Below are 22,902 nucleotides of genomic sequence, written 5' to 3'. Positions count from 1 at the left end.
CTAATGATCGGATACTATTTACTGTATTTATTGGCGTATAACACTCACCTTTTTACCCTGAAAATAGAGGGCAATCTGTGCCTGCATGTTATACGCAGGGGGCTGTGGAAAGTTTTTTTTTCCCCTGAAACTTCCCTCTTAAAGTTGGGGTGCGTGTTATATGCCGATAAATACGGTATTTACATTTGTTTTTCCAAGCCTGAAGTGCTGGTTACTGTACAGGTGAATTTCATTCATGTCAGAACACGTGTAGATTTCATCTTTTGGTGCCGTGACAGAGTTCTGGTTATAGTACAGTGTGCCATTGTGTAATTTGTGCTCCCGTGGACAAGGGGGATGAGAGCAGGTAAAAAAATCTCCCCTTGTATGTTCACAGAACATTTTAGATCAGTTGAAATACTTTGCCCAATCAAGACATGAGACTCGGCACTTTCCCTTCAGCCAAAACTATTACATCCTAAGAAGAACATTGTGAGATGATGATCAGCATTAATGAAACTATCATTTGTACAGTAGCTAGCAACATTGCAGGCATAGTATACTAAGGCCAGCCATCAACGGTTTGCTCCTGCTGAACCGGCTGAGGTTCCAACCATGCATTGATCGATCATCTGGGTACAACCAGCCTGCTGGATTTTACTTGTGATTATCGCCAACGGCTGTTGTAGCATACAGCACAATGGCTTGGTGGGAGGGGTTCTGTGACGGTATCGGTATGATATCCCCGTCAACGTTCCCTTCTTCCCATAACGAAAATCACCCCAATATTCCACGAGGAGGGATATCCCTGGAATCGCCCAGAAAGCCACACATGAGACCAGCTTACTGCTTGAACAACACAGACTTTAATGTTATATCACACAGCTTATATGTCATTTCCAAAACTGTTACAATGACAAATCTCCGCCCCCCTCACACTGGGGCTTCCATACAGATGACTAGGTAGACCCGACGGGGCCGATGCTGAAAACACATTTTCTTTAGACAATGACATCAATGACGCTGAGCACTAGCTGTACTGAATACATCAACCAGACCGCTCGACCCCGCATATAGAGAGATAATTACCACAATGAAGCAATCAGAATAATTAACCCAAGCCACTTAAACCCAGCTCTCCTTCACACAACACAATAGATCAATTAACCTTTAGAAATAGTGAGGGGACATTAGCACATCAATAACCTGGCTAGCAGGGAGCAGTAAACTGAGACATATAGGCAAATGTATCACAATGGCCCCCCTTTTGCTCCCTGCTCCGGCAAACCCGGTTGGACCTTCCCTGGTCCAGTAGGGTTGACGGGTTCAGAGCTATTAGTCAGAGGTTAACTCCGTTTGGCATGACTGACCTCCCTTGGCAACTGCTTCAGACTCAGGTATGTCACCGGGTCGTCAGATCACACGCCGGTCAGTCCCCAAGTCTTTGTGCGATCTGCAAAGTCACCAGAAGTCAGTGTGAAGACAGCGAATGGGTCTGTGCGCCGCCGTCTAGGTGTCCCGCTATGGGAGGGGGCAGGTTATGGCTCTGAAGTGACAATCCCAGGAGATTCATAAAAAGAAAAAGTTATATTTGTTGAAATGCTGTAGCACTGGTGCTCAGAGTCCGGGGGGGGGGGGGAGGGGAATCAGAGCCCCATAAGGTCAGCCACCCCCTGCTCCCTCCGCAGCCGCCGGTTCTCCTCTTGGAGCTTCTCCAGCTCCATCTCCAGTTCATGCTGCTGTGACCTCAGGTGGTTGTTCTCCTCCTCCATGCGGCTTATGCACTCCTCCAGCTCTATGTACTCACGGATCAGCTCCTGCTTGCTCATGTCCTGCAGGCTCTCCACGTGGTCCTTCATCATCAGGAACTGGGTGGTGGTGTAAGGGGCCACCGGTGGGCCCTTGGCGAACATCTCGGCACGCATCTGGGACGCCCGCTGCGACTCCCTCTCCTCCAGTCGCTTCTTCTCCTCCCAGGTCAGCTTATTATACGGCTTCCAGGACCTCTTCTTCTTGAAGGGTGGCCGGTGGTGCCTCTTTCTGCCCAGCTCCCTCCAGGGCCCCTCCGGCTCAGGGCTGTCGCCCATGACCAGCTGACAATGGTGTTCCCTGTTGTCCGTAATAACAGATTGTACCATGAGGGCTTCGTAAGGGGTGCCCAATGGTTCTTCCTGACCCAGCTCCTTTGGATCCCAAGCCGAGTCTACACAATGGGCTGCTGCTGGTGGGCGGTACCCAGGTTGAGACCAATTTGACCTGGTGTTGTCATTCATGGGGCAATTCTGCTTGAAGTGACCCAGCTGTTTGCACCGGAAGCAGCGTTGTTCGTTGCCCTCCTGGCGATGATAGCGAGGGCTAGATGTCACCGGTCTGTTAGGAGGTTGGTATCTAGCGGTTGGTGGGTGTGAGGGCACCGTTTGTGGTGGAGGTTGTTCCTGTGGTGTGACCTGGTTCGTCTTGCGAGTATCTGCATATTCATCCGCCAACTTTGCGGCCTCTGGTAGAGTCATGGGCCTGCGATCTCTCACCCAATCCTTGACGTCCGTCTGGATGTGATTGTAAAATTGCTCCAGGAGCATTAGTTGCAAAATGTCCTCTGCGGTGGTGGCCTGGCTGCTGTTAGCCCAGTTAGAGGCCGACCGGGACAATTGGCATGCCCATTCCGCATAAGAGTCTTTCGTGGTTTTGCGTGAGTCCCTGAACTTCTGTCGGTGGGACTCTGGGGTTACTGCATAACGAGCCAGGAGCACTTCTTTAACCCGGGCGTAGCTATGAATATCCTGATCTGGCACGGTCCGGAAAGCATCAGAAGCTTTGCCTGACAGTTTGCCTGACAATATTGCAACCCAGTCTCCTCTAGCTATTCGGTGCAGGTTACATTGTCGCTCAAAATCCGCCAGGAAGTTATCAATCTCACAGTCCTTTTCATCAAAAGCTTTAAAAGCGCTAAACGGAATCTTCCTTGCGTCTGCTGTGCTGTACTCACTGTTCGTAGAAGGTGCTGCTGCTTGTTGGACTGCTGCCAGTTTTAACTGTAGCTCTGCGTTTACTAACATGTCCATCACTTTCAGTACCACATCTGGCGTTGGGTTCGGGCCGAACCACGCTAGCTTCTCTCTCATTAGCTTGTTGGCTGGCGATTCCTCCTCCTGAATCACTGGTGTCTCCATCTCTTGTACTGCTGGCGTTGCTGCAATCCCGTCCTCCTGGTCTAGCTCCATTGATTCTGCTATGATGACCCGCTTGGTTTTGTTGCTAGCAATCCTTCCACGAACTTCCAGTAGTTCTTCCAGTGTCTGCTTGGAATCCGGGTGTGAAGGGGAATAGAAGGGAAAAATCCCACTGCTACCAACCAATTGTGACGGTATCGGTATGATATCCCCGTCAACGTTCCCTTCTTCCCATAACGAAAATCACCCCAATATTCCACGAGGAGGGATATCCCTGGAATCGCCCAGAAAGCCACACATGAGACCAGCTTACTGCTTGAACAACACAGACTTTAATGTTATAACACACACAGCTTATATGTCATTTCCAAAACTGTTACAATGACAAATCTCCGCCCCCCTCACACTGGGGCTTCCATACAGATGACTAGGTAGACACGACGGGGCCGATGCTGAAAACACATTTTCTTTAGACAATGACATCAATGACGCTGAGCACTAGCTGTACTGAATACATCAACCAGACCGCTCGACCCCGCATATAGAGAGATAATTACCACAATGAAGCAATCAGAATAATTAACCCAAGCCACTTAAACCCAGCTCTCCTTCACACAACACAATAGATCAATTAACCTTTAGAAATAGTGAGGGGACATTAGCACATCAATAACCTGGCTAGCAGGGAGCAGTAAACTGAGACATATAGGCAAATGTATCACAGGTTCCCCTGTCAACACTGTGCTTGCAGGGAACAAGTTTGCTCTGTCTATGGCTGGCCAAGGTTCCAAAATTTTTTTAGTTTTTTTCCATGATTTTTTACAGTAATTTTCAGTTTTGATGATATGTACATTTAGGCACATATTGAGTGAATTCACATAGTTACATAGGTAGGATTGCCAAGACGAATCCATCCAGGTCAACCAATTTTACATGACGGTTACTGTGTTTATGACATACTCTTGCATTGTAATCCTAAGTAGGCTATTGTATACTTTTCTGACTTTAAACTGAAAACTGTCCATTTGTCTTGTAAGCAGTCACTGACATACATGATGATCATGTTACAAGAATACTCCATATGTTGTGGTTACAGAAGTTAGGGGTCATAAGGAAATGACTGCATGCAGCTGGCAAGCCAAGTGGTAGACATTTCTTCTGCCTAACCTTTGCTGCATATGCAGTTTCTCTTAGTCATCTGACTGTTTAAAGGCAAAGTCCACCGTAAAATAAATGCATGTATTTTTGTAGGAGAAAAAGGTGCTTTTTATTTTTTTTGCATTATTTTTCTATTGAGAACTAAAAGTCCTTCTGCTGCGGTGGTAGATGGGTTATAAAGACCAGAAATTTGAAAAAAAATTAAATTCTTTGTGTTGATCATTAATCATCTAATAAGATCAAATTTCTTAGGTTTAGGCTAAAATGTAAGCTGCTTCATGTCTTTGGTGGGGGAAAAATAAATAAATAAATCCCAGTAAGTGTATACATTGCTTTGTGTTAGTTATAGCACTTTGGTCTGTATACTAGAATTTATGTAGCTATAATGTAATGGCTGTCATCAGTGACTTAAAGCGGTGGTTCACCCTCCTTAACATCATTCTATCATTACATTCGGCATCGTAGTGCGAGCTACAGTATGCCGGTCTTACATTTTTTATCCCCGTACTCACTGTGCTATTGCACATTGAATATTCCGACTCCCGCGGGGAATGGGCGTGCCTATGAAGAGGGAGGATGATTGACGGCCGGCTCTGGCACGTCACGCTCCCCGAAGACAGCCGAAGTAGTGTCCCATCCTTGGTGTCGGTGGGCGGAATAGTGCCCCAAGGGCCAGATGAAGTCAAGCTAAAGGGGTGCATCTGGCCCCCGGGCCGCAGTTTGGTGACCCCTGGTTTGAAGGAAAACCTATTCTGTGAGAAATGCGGGGGCTGCCGTTGCAGACCTTCTGAGAATTCCAGTTGCCCTTCTGTATTTGGCTTTAGCGCTTTGAGATGTTTAACTGTGACAAGCATGCAAATAAGAGTAGGAAAAGTCAGAACTCTGAAGTCCGTTGCTCTGATTTTAGTGGCTTAAGCTACATTCACATGGTCGCCCAGGCGATAATCCCATTCCTGAAAAGTTGTTCTAAACATTGCCTCCCATGCGTTGTGCAAACAGCAGCAGCTGTCAGATTTGTGCTCTGTACAAGTCCATGCCGGGCACTGCCACAGTTCACATGTAGTCACTCGCCCCCTCATAGGCTTCTCCGACCTGTTGGTGCTGCACCGTTCAGACAGTGGACTTTTTTCATATTTTCTGGACCTGCCCTGCTATAGCTACGTACTGGAAAAGTGTGTTGCCACTTATTATTACTACTACATACATATTGCTTGCTGGGTTGAGAAAAACTCTAGTGCATAAGGTCGCAGTACTAATCCTACTTGCATTACCGCTATTCTATGCCCGTTAGGCGATTGCATCGAACTGGAGAAACGCTTGCCTTCTCGCAGCGCATTTCTGGTTGAACTTGGTCAACTCTAATTTGCACTTTATATCAGGCCATGTACGCAAATAGGGGTTGTCCCTGTAAGTTTCAGAAAGTATGGTTTTGCTGGTTTGAAAACCCTTCCACTGTTGTGACAGTGACTGATGCTTCTACTTGAACTCTGTAGGTCTGTAAACTCCTTAGTGATTGTAAAGTCTTTATTATTTTTAACAATGTTATACTTGCCTGCACAGGACAGCCCAAAACCTCCTTTTCTCCGGTCCCTCTTAGGTGCTTCTGGCCCTACACTCGGGTTGAGTGCCCCCACAGCAAGCAACTTGCTATGGGGGCACCCGAGCCAAGCGACAGCTCCGTGTCCATTCAGACATGGAGCCACAGCCTGGCCCTGCCCCTTTCTCTCCTCATTTGCTGACTGACAGTAGTAGGAGCCAGTGGCACGCCAAGCTGCTCTCTCAGCCAATGGGGGGGGGGGGGCAGCAGAGACACTCCTGCAACGTCGCTGGATCTAGAATGGGTCTCGGGTAACTATTAGGGTATAAGTATGTGTGCAATTTTTGGTCTTGCTACAGACGTGCTCTTTAAAATCTTACGTTTTTTTTTCCCCCCAATTTGTATATCTTGGTGGTTCTTTTGTATTTTAGGCCAATCGATCTCACCCCTGTGTGGGCAACATTTGTTATGTTTTTGTTTGACCGAATGACTAGACTTATGTTTGTATTACAATTTTTAAAGCCTTTTATTCAAAAATATTTTTGTATTCCAAAGGCTGTATTTTGTTTTTATTTTTTTAATTTGAAAGTGTGACCAGCAGCAGAGGACTAAAAGCTCCTCTTGCTTATGTTTCCCTTCAGACCGTCTGGGAAAGATCTGGGTCATGAGACGGCTGTATATTTAGGAAAAAGGTACTTTTATAAAAAAAATAAAAAAAAATGTGCCATCATCCACAGACAGAAGATAGAATGTAAATTTAAACGGTTTAGGATCACATGAACTCCAGAATAAAAACTTCTTCTTTTTGGATCAGGTGGGTAAGGGTTTGAGCCCCTTCCTTTTTTATGGCTGTGTCCCCTATTGTTGAGATAAGGAAGTGTAGGGAAAATCTCTAATGGGGATCCCAATGTGTGTGTGTGTGTGTGTGTGTTTTTTGTTCTGGCTTCCAATTCCATTGACAACAGCTCTCCCTCTTTGGTGTTCTGTTGTTGGAGGGATGGGAAGTGAGGACATATTTCCATAGTGGGGTCACAGACAGAAATATATTTCAGAAATAACTTTCCAATTCTATCCTAAACAAGAAATTCGACTGGAGTCTGGATTTAATGGGAAGATGTTTCTTGAAAGTAATCAATGATTTAATTGCTCCTTGTGTTTCTAATTTTGCCTTGAGAGTCTGAGATGTCATAAAAGTTTACTCGGCCCAGCCGAAGTGAATATTAAGAGTTTCCACCTTGTCACCGGTGACAGATTTCCCCAGGGACTCTTATTTCCTTTTTTGTTCTTTTGGATGGCCTGGGAGAATCTCCTGGCGCCAATACCTCCAATGAATTCTCATGTAAAAGAGTTAGCATGGTCTCCTCCACGTGAGACAGGATGAGACTATTATGATGAGGGCTAGTTAAAGGACTGATAGACAGACAGAGGAGTCCTTACTGCAGGGGGCACTTTCACACATTCTTTCCACAAAGGTCAGAGAGCCTCTATGTGTCATGTGGCTTTATGATCAACCATTGCAGCAACACATTACTCTTCAGAGTCCTCTTAAAAAAAAAAATGTTATTCTGTAAACAAATGTCTTGGTTTTGTTTTTTTCCAGCTAAAATGATCTATCTACAGGTAGTTTTAGATCCTTTTTGTATACTTTCAGTGATGGGCTTGTAAAAATCTGTGCGACTGCCTAGGCTAGAGGTGAGCTGACAATTTTTGACCATGTGATCATTTCGGGTCTATGGTTATGCTTGGTCATCCTGTGATTTAGTTACTTACAGTAGCTCCTTTGTATCTGTGCAAGTCATACAGAGACTTGGAAATAAGTGATTTAATTCAGTTCCTTAGTCAAATGATGACTAAATTGTGTATGTGTGTGTGTGTGTGTGTGTGTGTGTGCGCGCGCTTAATGTTTCTTATTTAGGTCGAATTTTTGAAAAATTGCGGATTTAACATTAAATGCAGTCAATCCATTATTCACTCTGCTGTAAACAAACCACATGGATAGGTTTTAATTGGTTGCTATGGGTTACTGTTAAGAATTGACACTTGCCATAAATTGTAATGGTGACAGATTATGGGGGAATGTATGGAAAAAATGGAGCAGACAGAATCTGGAGCAGCTATGCATGACAACTAACCAGCTTCTATCTTCTACTTGCATAGTTACATAGTAGGCGGGGTTGAAAAAGACAAAAGTTCATCAAGTCCAACCTATGTGTGTGATTATGAAAAAAGAAGAGTTAGTCCCCATCTCAATTAGATCAGTGTACTGGCCGCATCCATGAGATAATGGACAAGAACGTTGTTCCCCCTGGAGTGGGATTTTATAAGCCAGACACTGATGTGTATAAAAAGGTTTTTAATAGTACAAAATTAACATGGTTACAAATGTGTATAAAAAACATGCAACAAAAACAAGGTGTGCATGTGTGTGACAAATATACAGCATAGACAGTACAAAACGGTACATATATAGCAGTGACACAAAGACTCTCCTCTAATGGTTGTTCCCTAGTACCCAACGCGCGTTTCTGGTGTTTAGCCGTCATCAGGGGTCACATATAGGGAGCAATGTAGTCACAGTTCTTTTTCGCTCAAATGGAGTGGTCTCGTATGAAAATTATCATAAATGCAGATTATGCAAATAGACATAAATCTGAGTGTCAATCCGACACTAGCTGGATAGGATCAGACTCAGGTTTTGTAGCTGAAATGATGAGCAGTGATGTCCAGACCTCAATGGTGCAATATGGAACAATATGAGCTCAGCAGGTGAGCATACAGCACTGTCGGGACCTTAAATAAGGTAATCCCAACTAGTGGATGGCTCAAAAGAAGAATTCTTTTTATGGCTCCTGCACTAATATTAAGCCCCCCCCGTGTCTCCATATACAGACTTGTCCATATGACTGGCGTTGAGCTTTAAAAATGAAAGCTAGAATCTAATTGGTTGGCATGAACATCGTGAAAAGTTTCAGATCAGATTTTAGAGCAAAACTGTCTCGGATCTCCTGCTTGAGTTGGTGGACTCCACTAAGCGGATCTGGAACGGAGCGATCTCACGCTAAGCAGATCCTCAGGGGCGCAATCTCCCGATGAGCTGGCGGACTCTGCTGAGCAGATCCACACCATGTGAAAGGGGCCCTAAATTGAAATGGTTGTTTACAAAGCGATTGTTTACAATCACTTTAAAGTAGAACTACATGCGTAACTTTTTTTTTGGGGGGGGAGGGGTGCGGATTGAGTAAGGGAGGGTCATTAAGTGGGAGTTCACCGCTTAAGGTCAGCTGTCTCCACAGTCAAGCAGGGTGCTGGCTCTGTTTACAACAGAGATAATGAAAAAAATTAATGGCTGGAAAGCCGCACTCCAAATATTCACCTTTTTAATAAAAAATTTAAATCAAGGCATCAAAGGTAATTACAGACTAACTGCACAGCAGCTGACATGTTTCACACCAGACACAGTGCTTAGTCATAGTTATGACATTTAGTTTATTTTGTGCCATCTGTGTTCTTCACTTCCTGTTCCATGGCCAAAACAGGAAATAAAAAAATCCCTGCAAATAGAATGGGGACTTGGACTACCAAGTCACCAGAACTAGTGACCCCATTGCAAGAGTTCCCCTCTATTATTATGGGGACAACCCAAAATTAAGGTTACGCACCCGTTTTTATGTTTTTGATGCAGTTTTTGTTACATGCCCTATGAAAAACACCATAAACTGTAAAATCGCGTTATAATCAAGTGCGTTTTCGGCTCCATTATCGGCACCCTTTTCTGTGCAAAATAGTTACCCAAATCACTTTTGGCTGATTATGTTTCAGCCACCGGAATTTCGGTGCATCTCTATGGTAGAGATGCAATGGGCAAAGGATTTACTTTATCTTCGCTCTTCAGAATTAATGGAACAGTGCAGTGGCATAGTTGTGAGCTTGCAGTTATGTGGACTTTCTATTCCGACATGGTGGTAACTTTATGAGCTAATGGAACTTGTGTCGGAATTGTGCTTTTAATTGTTTCTGCAGATGAGATTCTATAGAGAAAATACAGATTTGGCTTAGCTGTACATTTTCATCTGCTCATTATTAAGATTTATTTCTAAAATAATCCACCCAGTGAATGGGCTTTGTATAACCACGTTTCTGATATATGAACTGTCTACTTTATGGCTGCTCTAGAAACCCTTTTGGATTCTTTTATTTTCCATACTTGCCATGAATACCTAAAGGTATATTTTGACAGGTACATAAAAACATGAAACCACTCGGTACCCAAAGTCATCAAACTTTTAAGAGGAGTCCTTTTTCAGTGTTGTGCACATTATAATGGGGCCAATACCCTGGTCTCTACAATTTTTAGTCATGTGCTCATGCTAGCAAATTAATTAGAGACAGCACGGACTCTGACTTTGGAAGCCATAGAAACTTGGGAAAAAATTTCTCTGTAGAGAGAAATTGACAGGATAGACACGAATGATATATGTAGGAAGTTGGACAAAAACACAGGTAAGACTCCAGGCCAAGGACAGGCACTGGGAGAAGCAGAATTGGGAAAGGAAGATATTAAGGAAGAAAGGAAGATACCTGTCTCCAGGGACCAAACAATGCTTGTCTCCTCAAGAAGAGCATCTGTACAGCACTATTATTTGCCCCTTTTTGCTTCACATTTCTTTTGTTTAGTTAATCTGCACTTATGTTTTTTTTTAAGTTATTCATATGTCGCCATGTCAAAAATATTTAGATGGCTGATTGGTGCTGCTTGCCCAGCATAAAGTAAGCCTGCTGCAAACCTGGGCACCCCAAACTATGTATATGATGAAAAAATGCATAACCAGATGTTGCCTACAATGGAAACTGCATGTCAAAACGGACCTCAAGATCTTAAATATGCAGCTCAAGTTCTGCAGCTTTTACTGTAAAAACGTTAGGGGCTCATTTTTAATGGAGGGCAAGAATCTCTACCACTGCTTTTATAACCAAAACATTGATTACAGAAGACTCATAGAGCACTGTGGGGCAGCTAAAGAGACAGCACAGGAGTAATGCTCTTTTCAGGTAGACTGACATGCTTTAGGACCTACAACCATATCTATGCTTGTATGTGAATTTCAAATTGAGAGTTGTAGCTCCACCTGCTGGCAAAAAAAAAAATCACAATACATTCCAAGCCACTGTACAGTGTTTTTTTTTATTTTTTTTAGCTATCCAACATCTTTTGTGGTTATTAAACTGCCAGTTAAAAAAGATGGAGACTGGTCTAGATTGGAAGGTTATGGGTTAATCGGAACTGCCCATCTTTAAACAACTTATGAACTGCCATGACCCTCCAACAGTAGTTTTTAATTTTTTTAATTTTTTTTTATATTATTACTGCCTCTTCTATTGTAAAGGAGATAATTAATTGGTTTCCCTGTGACTGATTTTGGAAAAGGCGCAGGGACGTTTTCTCCCGTGTTTTCCGCAAATAGAGAAGCCCATTCAAATGAGCTCCTTTGCCCGCACAGACATGGCCGATGGGAAACTGGCATAGTGTGAACCTAGCCTAAGACCGGCCATAGACCTAAATTCTTTTTTTTTTTTTTGCCATCAGGCTGATCGGAAAATAAATTGCCTGTTCAGACAAATATTCAGATGAGCGCTGCAGTGGCTGATTGAATGAAAAATTGCCAACAGTCTCGTTTGACAGAATTTATGGATTCTAGGCAAAGAAATTTACTAGAGATTTGAAAAACATGTTTAGCAACACATTTGACTTTGGCCAGCTAATCGTAATGATACCCACAACTCAACAAGATCGCTCTGTTCCTTCCTGGGTCGGGTAACAGGACAGAGGTGATTGATTCACTGGATAGTTAGGAGGCTAGTGGAAAGCTAAATTGTACAAGTAAACACTATTCTGACCACCAATGTAAAAGTTGCATTCTTTCTACTGACCACCAATTTATAGTGGTTCTGACGTCTAAATATTTTTTACCTTTATCGCATTCCTTGCATTAAGGTAAATTTTTAGGCATTGATTTTTGGCCCCTCACTCCTTGTTGTACTTGAGCCCTCATTCGATCCAGCCATTGGCTCTCAGTCCTGTCCAAGCCAGCAGAGGGGGGCAGGGCAAAGTCACACTATCTGTGTCAATGGACACAGCAGCGGCGTTTGGGAGAAAGCACTCATGAGTGCTCCCATGGGAAGGGGCACTGGAAAGAGGAGGGGCCTGGAGTGTTGGCGAAGGACTGGGGCTTCTCTGTGTAATGGCATTGCACAGAGCAGGTAGATGTTGGACATGTTTTTTGTTTTTAAATGTCCTTTTACGATCTTACTTTAAAGGGGTTGTAAAGGTGTGGTGGTTTTTTTTTTTTTTTTTTTTAAATGACATACCATACTTGCCTCCACTGTGCAGTTAGTTTTGCACAGAGTGGCCCCGATCCTCGTCTTCTAGGGTCCTTCGGCGGCTGTCTCGGTTCCTCCCCCTAAGAGCTAACACCTCTCTGGGAATTGCTCTCCCAAGGGGATTAACTTGCGGGCGCCCTCCTGTGTGATACACTCGACCGCTATGGCCGCTGACTGTATCACTCCCCCCCCCCCCCCTTTTTTCCTCTGATTATCCAACCAGTAAGTGTTCTTTAAAACAAAAAGCTGTCCTGCAGATATAGCGGTTAATATTGGGACACACCATTTACCACTGACAGGGGTGCTTACAATGATCCTCTTTTATTAATGTAAACACGGTTGGTGTAAGTGCTTGTGTAACTGCAGCGTGAGTTGGACTTGGATTTGTTAGACATACTAGCGGATTTAGATATACCAACAGCCCCTCCCCCCCAGCCTGACCATGCTTTTGTCCAGAGTTGCCCCCTGTGCTTTTTCATAGAGTGAAGGCACTATAATCATGAGGTGTGCTATTGGCCAGATCACCAGGTGAAAACAGAGGGAAAGTAGCCTAAAGAAAACTAAGTCGCCACATCAGCTGCAATATATTACATTTGGTTTTAGGTTTAACACTGCTTTAAATTGTCATTGCAGAGCTGATATGCGTAAAATTGCTGTTTTTTATTTTTTCCCCTTTTTCTTAAAACGATTATTCAGCAAAGGATTCCTAAGTAGATGTTAAATTCTAAAGGAAATGTCTGTTTAGTTGTATGGTGCAGTAGTCTTTATATAATATGCTTACTATACATAATGCAGTGTTTACCACTTTGCCCTGTGCTAGTCCATCACTGTCTTATTCAGTGTTTTCTCATAGGGTGCAGCAGGGTTTGATGCCTCCAGTCTTATCACACAGGACGCAGCCGTGGTTTGCTGCCGCCATACATCTTCCTCCCTCCCCCTCTCTGCTGTGCATACCCACACTCGGCTTGCAGATCCTTAGAAATGCAACTTGCTGAGCCTCAGGTATCCATGGAAACGAGTGGTATGGGACTTCTGTCTGCCCTCCCCCATTTCTATTCTACACATGTCGAAGGGGGGGGGGGGTGTCATTTGTGGCATGTAACTGGTAGCAGGAGGGCTGTTATTGTGCTTTTGGGGGGGATACAACAGCTCGGTGATGCATTGGGGGGAGGGGAGCAGGCTGACGTGTTATGCTGGGTGAGGACGCATCATTTATCACCGGGATTGAACCAGCCCTTCTGGGCCCTAGTAATATGCCTACTTGCTTGCCCCTCTTCAGATTATGCTGACGTATCCTTTCCATGTTGGCTGTTATCTTTTTACACTTTGTCTGCTGTCTTTGATCTTTCTATTAGATTGCTGTTCATTGGTTTCCTGTTTGATCACTCATCATTCAGAAAAATGTTTTAGTAATCTAAAGTAAAAAATATATATATATATATACTAAACACAGTGGATTTTTAGATTTCTAGGTGGAATGTTTAACCTCATGTACATTAGGTGGAATTTGATTACTACATGTTACTGACACCGGCAGACTAATCAAAATATATGCTTGATCTATTCTAGAGATCATTCGTACAAGCTGTGTATTGATAGCCTGTGATTATTCTGCTGCTAAAGGTGAAGGAGGGTTTTATCTATAGATTATACAAAAGACACCGCCGCCTTGCTAATTGCCTATGTAGTGATTCTGCACTGTTCTCCAGCATGCCCTTTTGGCTAGTATAATCTGCCTTTCTGCACACTTCTGTTTGCTGCAGCTATGTGGGTAATTTTCCCCTTTAATTATTAACTATATGTAAACATTTTATGTTACAGGAACTTCACACTCCTTATCAACATTGATTATCTTTATTGCTCATGTTGCTAGCCTTGGTAAATAAATGGGAATGTATATCAGTTACTTGTGTTTTTTTTTTTTTTTTTTTACTTTATATATATATATATATATATATATATATATATATATATATATATATATATATATATATATATATATATATATATATATATATATATATATATATATATATATATACACACACACACACACACACACACACACACACACACACACACACACACACACACACACACACACACACACACACACACACACACACACACACACACACACCATGCTTGTAATCCAAAGCACTCGTATATCAAAGCAAATGTTCCCATAAGCAGTAATGGCAACTTAAATTATTTGTTCCACAACCATTTATCCATATAAAAATGATCAAAATATGATCAAAAGCTCATATTAATACTACACAGTACTGTAGTAGGAATACTGTATCTCTGTGTTGGGGAAAGAAAATCAGTTTTAACTAATGTAAAAAAAAAATTACTCACAATGTTTAAGGGGTTGTAAAGGTTCTTTATTTTCGAAATAGGTTCCTTTAAGCTAATGCATTGTTGGTTCATTTACCTTTTTCCTCCGATTTTTTCCCTTCTAATTTTTTTTTTCTTTGTCTGAATTTCTTACTTTCCGTTTCTCCTCAGTAAGCTTGCCCCCATCATCCGAGCCGTTCTGGCTGGCGGTTAGTTGGCGTGCTCGTCCCCTCCCTTTGAACTACATCCCTGCGGGGAGACTCTGTAGTTCCAAGGAAGGGGGCGAGCACGCTGACTAACCCTCAGCCAGAACAGCTCAGATGATTGGGGGCAAGCTTACTGAGGAGAAACGGAAAGTAAGAAATTCAGACAAGAAAAAAATTTAGATTGGAAAGGTTGGTGAACCAACCATGCATTGGCTTAAACTGCAGAAATCTCCAAACTACGACCCTCCATCTGTTGCGGAAGTACACCTCCCATCAGGCATTGTAAAACTCTGGCACTCAGACAGGACTAGGCATGATGGGAATTGTAGTTCCTGAACAACTGGAGGGCCATAGTTTGGAGACCCCTGGCTTAAAGGAACCTATTTAAAAAATGAAAACGAACCATTACAAAACCTTTTACGGCCTCTGGAGCTCATCCATGTAAAGCTGCTGTGTATATTACAGTGAAGCCGCTGATGTACAGTATACAGCGCTATATGTAGCCAATGGGGGCTCCAAGCACTTCCTGGAGAACTCGGAGACACTCGGAAAATGACATCACTTCTAGGGGCTCCGAATGCTTGTTGCTCCCGCCCCACCCAGCTGGGTGTCTCCGACAGCTTTACTGTACATATACACAGTAACTTTACATGGATGGAGACCAGACTCCTTAACATTGTGAGTGTATTTCTTTTGTTTTTACAGTAAAACTACTGCTCGTATATCAAGACAGTGCTAGTATATTACATATAAAATAAAAAATGTTGCTCATCTTTCAAAACGCTCATATACCGCGTTACTCGTAAACCAAGGTATTAGTGTATATTCCGTTACTTCCTGGTTTCTTGCCTAGGCAAATTAAGTCGTACATCTCAGGAGAGGAGAGTTTTTTTCTGCTCATGAGCAGATAGATTCCAGGACGTTAATGCTACCAATATGAAAAATTCCCCTTTCTCAAGATGGCCACGGCCAGAAATGCTATGGGGTTGTTTTTCAAAGTGATTTCTCAACAAAATAAATCTTGGAGACATGGATGAATGGTGGAGTTAACTTTTAAATATTAATAATGTGTTAAATAGAGTTTTTTGGTTTGTAGTCAGATGCAATTAGGATGCGCTTTTACTGGTGCTGTTGGCTCCAGTGGATATTGGTCCTTGGTCGCTTAGTGGTGTGATTGTTGCCAAGATACTAGCCTTATACCTAAAATTGGTCTTCTAATTCAATTGAAACTAACCGGATTTGTCCATTTCTATAGTCAACAGTCAACCACATCATCCAACCTTACTTGGGCAGGCTAGAGAACATTGTTTAATCCAAATAAGACAACTTTTAATTGAGCTGGGCTTTGCCTTCACATACCCGTAGCCTAAATAGGAACACACGTGAGGGATGAATGTTCTTAATTACTGATACAGCTGGGTCAAAGGTTTTTGTACCACCTTCATCAAACTGTCATAGCGCCAAGCTTTTTTTTTTTTTCCTTTTTATTGGAATAAACTTGCCTGTTAATCTTTTTTATCAGAGCTTGACTTTTAATTCAGAACTACTAAAACCAGACTCGTATTGCAAGGTCTAGTGTCACCCATGACATCACCTCCTCCCTCCCCTAAACACTACATAGATGGGAATATTACTGCTGTCGTGTTTCACATGCGCAACAAGTTTCCATAAATCTGTATTTTTTTTTTCTAATATACCCCTAGTATGTTCATTGGCTAACCATACGCACCTCAAAGTCCCAGGGCAATTCCTATGTATCTATGTACTAAAACCAGACTCGGCCAAGCTACTAGCACTATAGAAAGATGCTTGCAGGCCTGCTGAATGCCCTACTATGCATTGTTATCATATTTGATGTTGCATGAAAGTTCCTTAGAACATGGCGTCGGTATCTCAGCCGTGCACGCCGAGGGAGATGACATTTTGCCTCGCCGGGTATCGCGGCTCCAGCGCAGTGATAGGCTGGAGCCACGATGTCGTCACTTCCACGCATGCACGCGGGAGACTTCTCTCCGGCAAGGTCCGGCATCTGCCGGGCTTTCAGCCAAGATCCCCTGATGCGCCTGCGCCGCTAAAGTCAGCGGCACATTGCAAGGGGAATATCTCCTAAACCGTACATGTTTAGGAGATATTCTTTTTACCTACAGGTAAGCCTTATTCTAGGCTTACCTGTAGGTAAAAGTTAAAAAACTGACTATACAACTACTTTAGGATCACTCTCTGACCCACATTTCCTCTAATAGGTCTGCAGTTTCTGAAAGTCCTTAAGCATTACATAAAACTGAACATTATGTGTGGCTCTTTAGTGATATCGGGCCACATGATGCCCCCCTTAGCTCAGTTGAGAACCATCGGCCTATTTCATTGGGCTATATACCAGTTATCTTTGCAAAGGGATAAAAATGGACATGATGGGCCTCATGCATGTTTGGACTCCATCATTTCTTGGAAGGTTTATTTAGAAACTATATACAAGATTGGTTTCTATTTTTGGTGAGGCGAGTTGCTTAGTTTCCAAAAGCTCTTTCTGAAACTTTGCAGTTACTTGTCGTATTATTTAAGAATTGATTATGTGATGTGTAGCAGTGTGACAGCTCTTCTCCAGGATCATGGAAGTGTTGCGCTGTGTTGAGGAAAAGGGGGATGGGTAGGGCAGTGTCTGCTTGCCATTTACACAGACTTGTTATGGAGGAACTGCTGAGTTAGCTGGTTTTCACGCTGCGGAGAGGTGAGTTGGCACAGTGCCGCTGTGCCATCCGCGGCCTCTGCCATTGTTTGCACTGCTTGCTAAGTGTTATCTGTTCTCTCTTGCGCTGCTTAACAGATGTTCAAAATGCTGAAAGCAATCTCAGCCATTCTGTCCGCTGCCACACAGGCAAAGACCTTTCCACTGCACATAGTGTTATTCCAAGGGAAAAGATGGTGTGTGATCAGGCTTGCAATTACAGAATGGCGTGTATGGTGCCTGAAACATCTATGATCATGTTACCAACTTTTCACAATACATGAAGGACAATTGTGGTTATGCCACAATCTATTTATATTTAATATTTCACCCAATAGATGTATACCATAATCGATTTAAATGGAATACATTGAAACTATTAATCTTCAACATTTTTTGTTGTGTTTTTGGTTTATTAGAGTTTTTTTTTTGTGGTGTAACATGGTAACAATTCCCAATAATTTTTTTTACTTTTAATGTAGTGACATGTGTTTTTATCTTTTGCAGGCTCCGGGTTCAGGACATTCACGCCCTTCTACTTTCTAACCGAACCAGTGGACACTGTGACTTTACGTGGGACTCCAGCCATTTTGAACTGTTCTGTATATGCCGAACCTTCTGCAAAGATCGAATGGAAAAAGGATGGGACTTTTTTAAGTTTGGTTTCTGATGACCGGCGGCGACTTCTTCCAGATGGATCTTTGTTTATTACCAGTGTTGTACACTCCAAGCACAACAAACCAGATGAGGGGTTTTACCAGTGTGTGGCCACCGTGGAGAGCTTGGGCAGTATTGTCAGTCGCACTGCAAAACTCTCTGTTGCAGGTGAGAGATGGTGACATATATGTAAAGTTTTATTCAGAGATATTTGTAAGCTACGCCGCAAGTATTTTGACCATTAAAATTGTGTTTGTGTGCAGACGGGTGTGACTATGGGTTCAGATAATGAAATTGTAACCTTTGATCAGGAGTAGCGGCTACAGTCTAAAACTGGTCATACACTGATCAAAATTTGGCCAATCCCTCGTCTTTCTGTCACATGAAAATGCTGGAAACATTTCCGATTCATGTATTTGATAGTGGCGGGAATTCCTTCATCCACCTTGTTTGTATGAATGGAGGGTTCTTGGTTTTGTTTTTTCCTCTGACTGAAAGATAAGAAGCTAACCGTTCATGTTGTACATACTGTAGTTTACATTGGACCAATGTAACTGTTTATAACATACCAATGTCTGACCAATGCCCCAGGAAGCTGGAAATCACTACAGTGATCTCCACTTGTTTCTGCGTGTCACCTGTGTAGTGAAAATGCAAGGTCGGCTGCTCGGCACCAGTGCCCTAAAAACGTGAAATGCAAAGTGTTCTCTGATTGTACAAGGTGAAGAGCATGTCACTGCCCTGTCTCTCCACTTGGAGAACGCTTTGAAATCACTCAAAGAATTCTCTGGTGCCCGTCTCAAGCAGACCACCTGTATTACAATGCATCAAGCTGGCCATTCAGCAAGGGAGCTGGAAATCACTGAAGTAGCGTCTTCATTAGTAGTAGTAGGTGTGTGTGTGTGTGTATGTGTGTGTGTAATTAATATTTATTTATATATATATATATATATATATATATATATATATATATATATATATATATATATATATATATATATATATATATATATATATATATATATATATATATATAATGTGTGTGTATGTATATATGTGGGAACATTTGCTTTGATATACGAGTGCTTTGGATTACAAGCATGTTTTGTGTGTGTGTGTGTGTATATATATATATATATATATATATATATATATATATATATATATATATATATATATGTATGTGTGTGTGTGTGTGTGTGTGTATATATGTATGTATGTATGTGTGTATATATATATATATATATATATATATATATATATATATATATATATAATTTCATTCACAAGCACACTATTTTATTCATGGCATCCTGTTAGGACAACATAGTAGTTGAAATGCATTAGATTTTGCACATATATGGGTTTTTGCCCCTGGCATATTTTAAAAGAACTGAAGGTCTAGCTATTTGAATTCATTACCTACATTTGAAACAAAAGTTGTGCCACTAACTTATGGTGATATGGTAGAGATGAGCTTTAATAGGCCTTCTCTCAAACAGGTGGTAAGACCAAATGCATAATTTTACAAACAGCATCTTATTGTTTTTGGTTTTCAACCCCTTTAATGCTTTAAATTTATTGGACCACTGAACCTATTTGGAGCTGATCTCATCTTTTTTTTTTTTTTTTTTTTTTTTTTTTTTTTAACGCAAAGACTGTATCAATAATTTTCACCTGGGTTTAGGGTAATGACATAATAAAATATTTATAAACTCCAAGATTTTGCATTTAATTATCAAATTCCTACACCTTCTATTCTTGGAGCCACTGTAGCTACTACATAAAACCATATAGTAGTGAATTTGTGATACTAAAATACCAAAAAACAGAGTATATCTGCGATTGGAAGCTGCTAGCACATTTGGTCCCAAATATAAATCGTAAAAAGCATAAATTACAGTGCTTATTACAAAGGGAATATAATATACTGGTATATCAAGTCCAACATCCCAAAAAAGAGTAACAGTAAACCATAATGGTAAAGGCTTCAAATTATGGTGATATTAAATAACACATATGGAGTTCTTTCAGCTTTTTGGAAGAGAGGGTAGCTAAACGGGAGACAAAAATCCAGATTGGAGACTGCGACCTTTATCACCACCACACACAGCCTCTTGCCAGATATTGTCGACCCCTTATTACAGAGGGTTGAACACGCTTATGTTATCCCAAGCAACCTCCAGGATGGCTTAGTTCATCTGGTATTCCATCAATAAGGTTCCAAATCTTGGCACCATGCTAATAAAGGATCTCCCATAAGCACACTTGGGTCCACAATGAGTAGCTTTATTGACCCTCATAACAAAGGTCCAAATGCATTGTTGTCTAATCAATCAGGTCTGGTACAATCTCTGCTTGATCTTCCCCAGTATCCAGTACTCCACTGAATCTCTAATCCTCAGCCACTCTAATACCACCTAGAAAACTACACCCCTTAAAACTGACTACATATCACACGCAGCCTAATTAACTTGTAGGTATGCTTTTAGTTGATTACGCTTGCCCTGGGGTGGTAATCAAACACCCTATATACATAAGTGCCACATCCTATAGTAAATGGGTTTGGAGTAAAAAACATTAATGATGATATTTTGTTCAAAGAAATGGACTTTGTAGGCACATAGAAGTAATATCAAAATTTTAATTATTGCATAAATAAATACATTGATGCATCTAAAAATAATTAACACAATATATAGCAAAAGGCCAAATGGTCTCCCAGAGTATATACGCAATAACCACAATGCTTGTTGCGTAGCTGCAACTAAGAACAGAGCCCACGCTGGGTGGAGTAATTCCTGGATATAGCCAGATAGATCCTTGAAGCATTAAAAATCAGCTCTACATGTTTCGGGATTTAGAAAAATATTGCTTCTTCAGGAGCTTCTGGATTTTAGAAGAACAAACTTCAATTGAAATACAAGATAGAATCATACAATAAAGCAAACAAATAGCTTGCACCACATATATAGATATGAACGTCAATGTGTAGTAATGTATGCAAACTCACCAGTAACTGGTGCTTATAGAGTATGTCAATGGTTGCCTTGGTTCAAACAGCACCTGGCTGAAAGACACCACCTTCTGATGGAATGGGGAGGGGGGGGAGGACCACAAGCCTTTGGCAACCACCACGGATGAGTGCCCCGCGCTGATTGAGGCAAAGTTTGGGTGCACGGGTAAATCTAGATAAAATTGTATACAGGGAGTGCAGAATTATTAGGCAAGTTGTATTTTTGAGGATTAATTTTATTATTGAACAACAACCATGTTCTCAATGAACCCAAAAAACTCATTACTATCAAAGCTGAATATTTTTGGAAGTAGTTTTTAGTTTGTTTTTAGTTTTAGCTATTTTAGGGGGATATCTGTGTGTGCAGGTGACCTATTACTGTGCAGAATTATTAGGCAACTTAACAAAAAAAAAATATATACCCATTTCAAGAATTTATTTTTACCAGTGAAACCAATATAACATCTCAACATTCACAAATATACATTTCTGACATTCAAAAACAAAACAAAAACAAATCAGTGACCAATATAGCCACCTTTCTTTGCAAGGACACTCAAAAGCCTGCCATCCATGGATTCTGTCAGTGTTTTGATCTGTTCACCATCAACATTGCGTGCAGCAGCAACCACAGCCTCCCAGACACTGTTCAGAGAGGTGTACTGTTTTCCCTCCTTGTAAATCTCACATTTGATGATGGACCACAGGTTCTCAATGGGGTTCAGATCAGGTGAACAAGGAGGCCATGTCATTATTTTTTCTTCTTTTATACCCTTTCTTGCCAGCCACGCTGTGGAGTACTTGGAGGCGTGTGATGGAGCATTGTCCTGCATGAAAATCATGTTTTTCTCTTACCACCTTCCAGGACGGCACCCGAGAGATGATGGCTCCTCCTGCAGGAAACACAATCACATGACAGTTTAAAAGGCCCCGCCCTTCCCCTTGCTCCTCAGTATTGATTGTGTTTCTCCAACACAGCGACACGTTTGTTTTGTTTATGGAACCTAGAGACCGGGGAGGGTCGAAGGTGCCCCTGTGAGACAGGTCTGAACTTACCTGTAGACTTCGGTCCAAACTCACAGGTCGCCCTATGTAAGCACCAGTGCTCTGAGCTGCGGGGAGGTGAGCCATCACTGTGTGCTATCGAATCCACCACCATTCGAATCGCCGTTTTCCCGGGTCTCCAGACGTAAAAACGCCGCGCTCCAGGCCTCGTTCTGAGACAGGAACTGCATCACAGGAAGTGGGCGGTTCCGGACGGCGTAACCCGGAAGTTCCCAGTGGAGCGTGGAGACAGCGTGGGTGGTGGACGGGTCGGCTTGCGGTGACCAGTACAGGAGTACCGACAGCCAGGACCGAGTCACCCTCCTCATGGAAGAGGACAGAAAGACCGACACGACCGCTGGCAGATCCAGGTCGGGGGGCGGTAAGTACCAATCCCCCTGGAAAGGGAGGGGGGAAGCGGTGAGAGTTCCCAAACTTTTAGGGAACGACCGGAGCAGGATCTGGTCCCTTCTCGTCCACTTCCTCCCCTCCCCAGTACAGCCAGCAGTCTTGGGGGAAAAAGACAATTTAAATGTATATTTCATGTCTTTCAGAAACCCCCAGCGGACCCCAGGAGGCCTCAGCTCAGTTTCCCTCCGCTACAGGGCATAGTTCCTCTAAAAAGTGTGGGAATTGTAGAGAGAAGCTCCCCAAATCCTATACAAAACCTTTCTGCTATAAATGTATTAATA

General features: G+C 42.3%; 1 protein-coding gene across 1 annotated transcript in view; it reads left to right on the top strand.

Moving 5' to 3' along the window:
• NEO1 (neogenin 1) overlaps positions 1-22,902 on the top strand; it is a 223,333-nt gene that overhangs the window by 104,061 nt on the left and 96,370 nt on the right. The window contains 1 exon segment of the mRNA XM_040343027.1: positions 18,001-18,318. Coding sequence (XP_040198961.1) covers positions 18,001-18,318 — 318 coding nt within the window.

The sequence above is a fragment of the Rana temporaria genome, chromosome 3 (genome assembly GCF_905171775.1).
Source record: "Rana temporaria chromosome 3, aRanTem1.1, whole genome shotgun sequence".
NCBI classification, from domain to species: Eukaryota; Metazoa; Chordata; class Amphibia; order Anura; family Ranidae; genus Rana; species Rana temporaria.
This window is presented reverse-complemented; position numbering and strand designations above follow the sequence as displayed.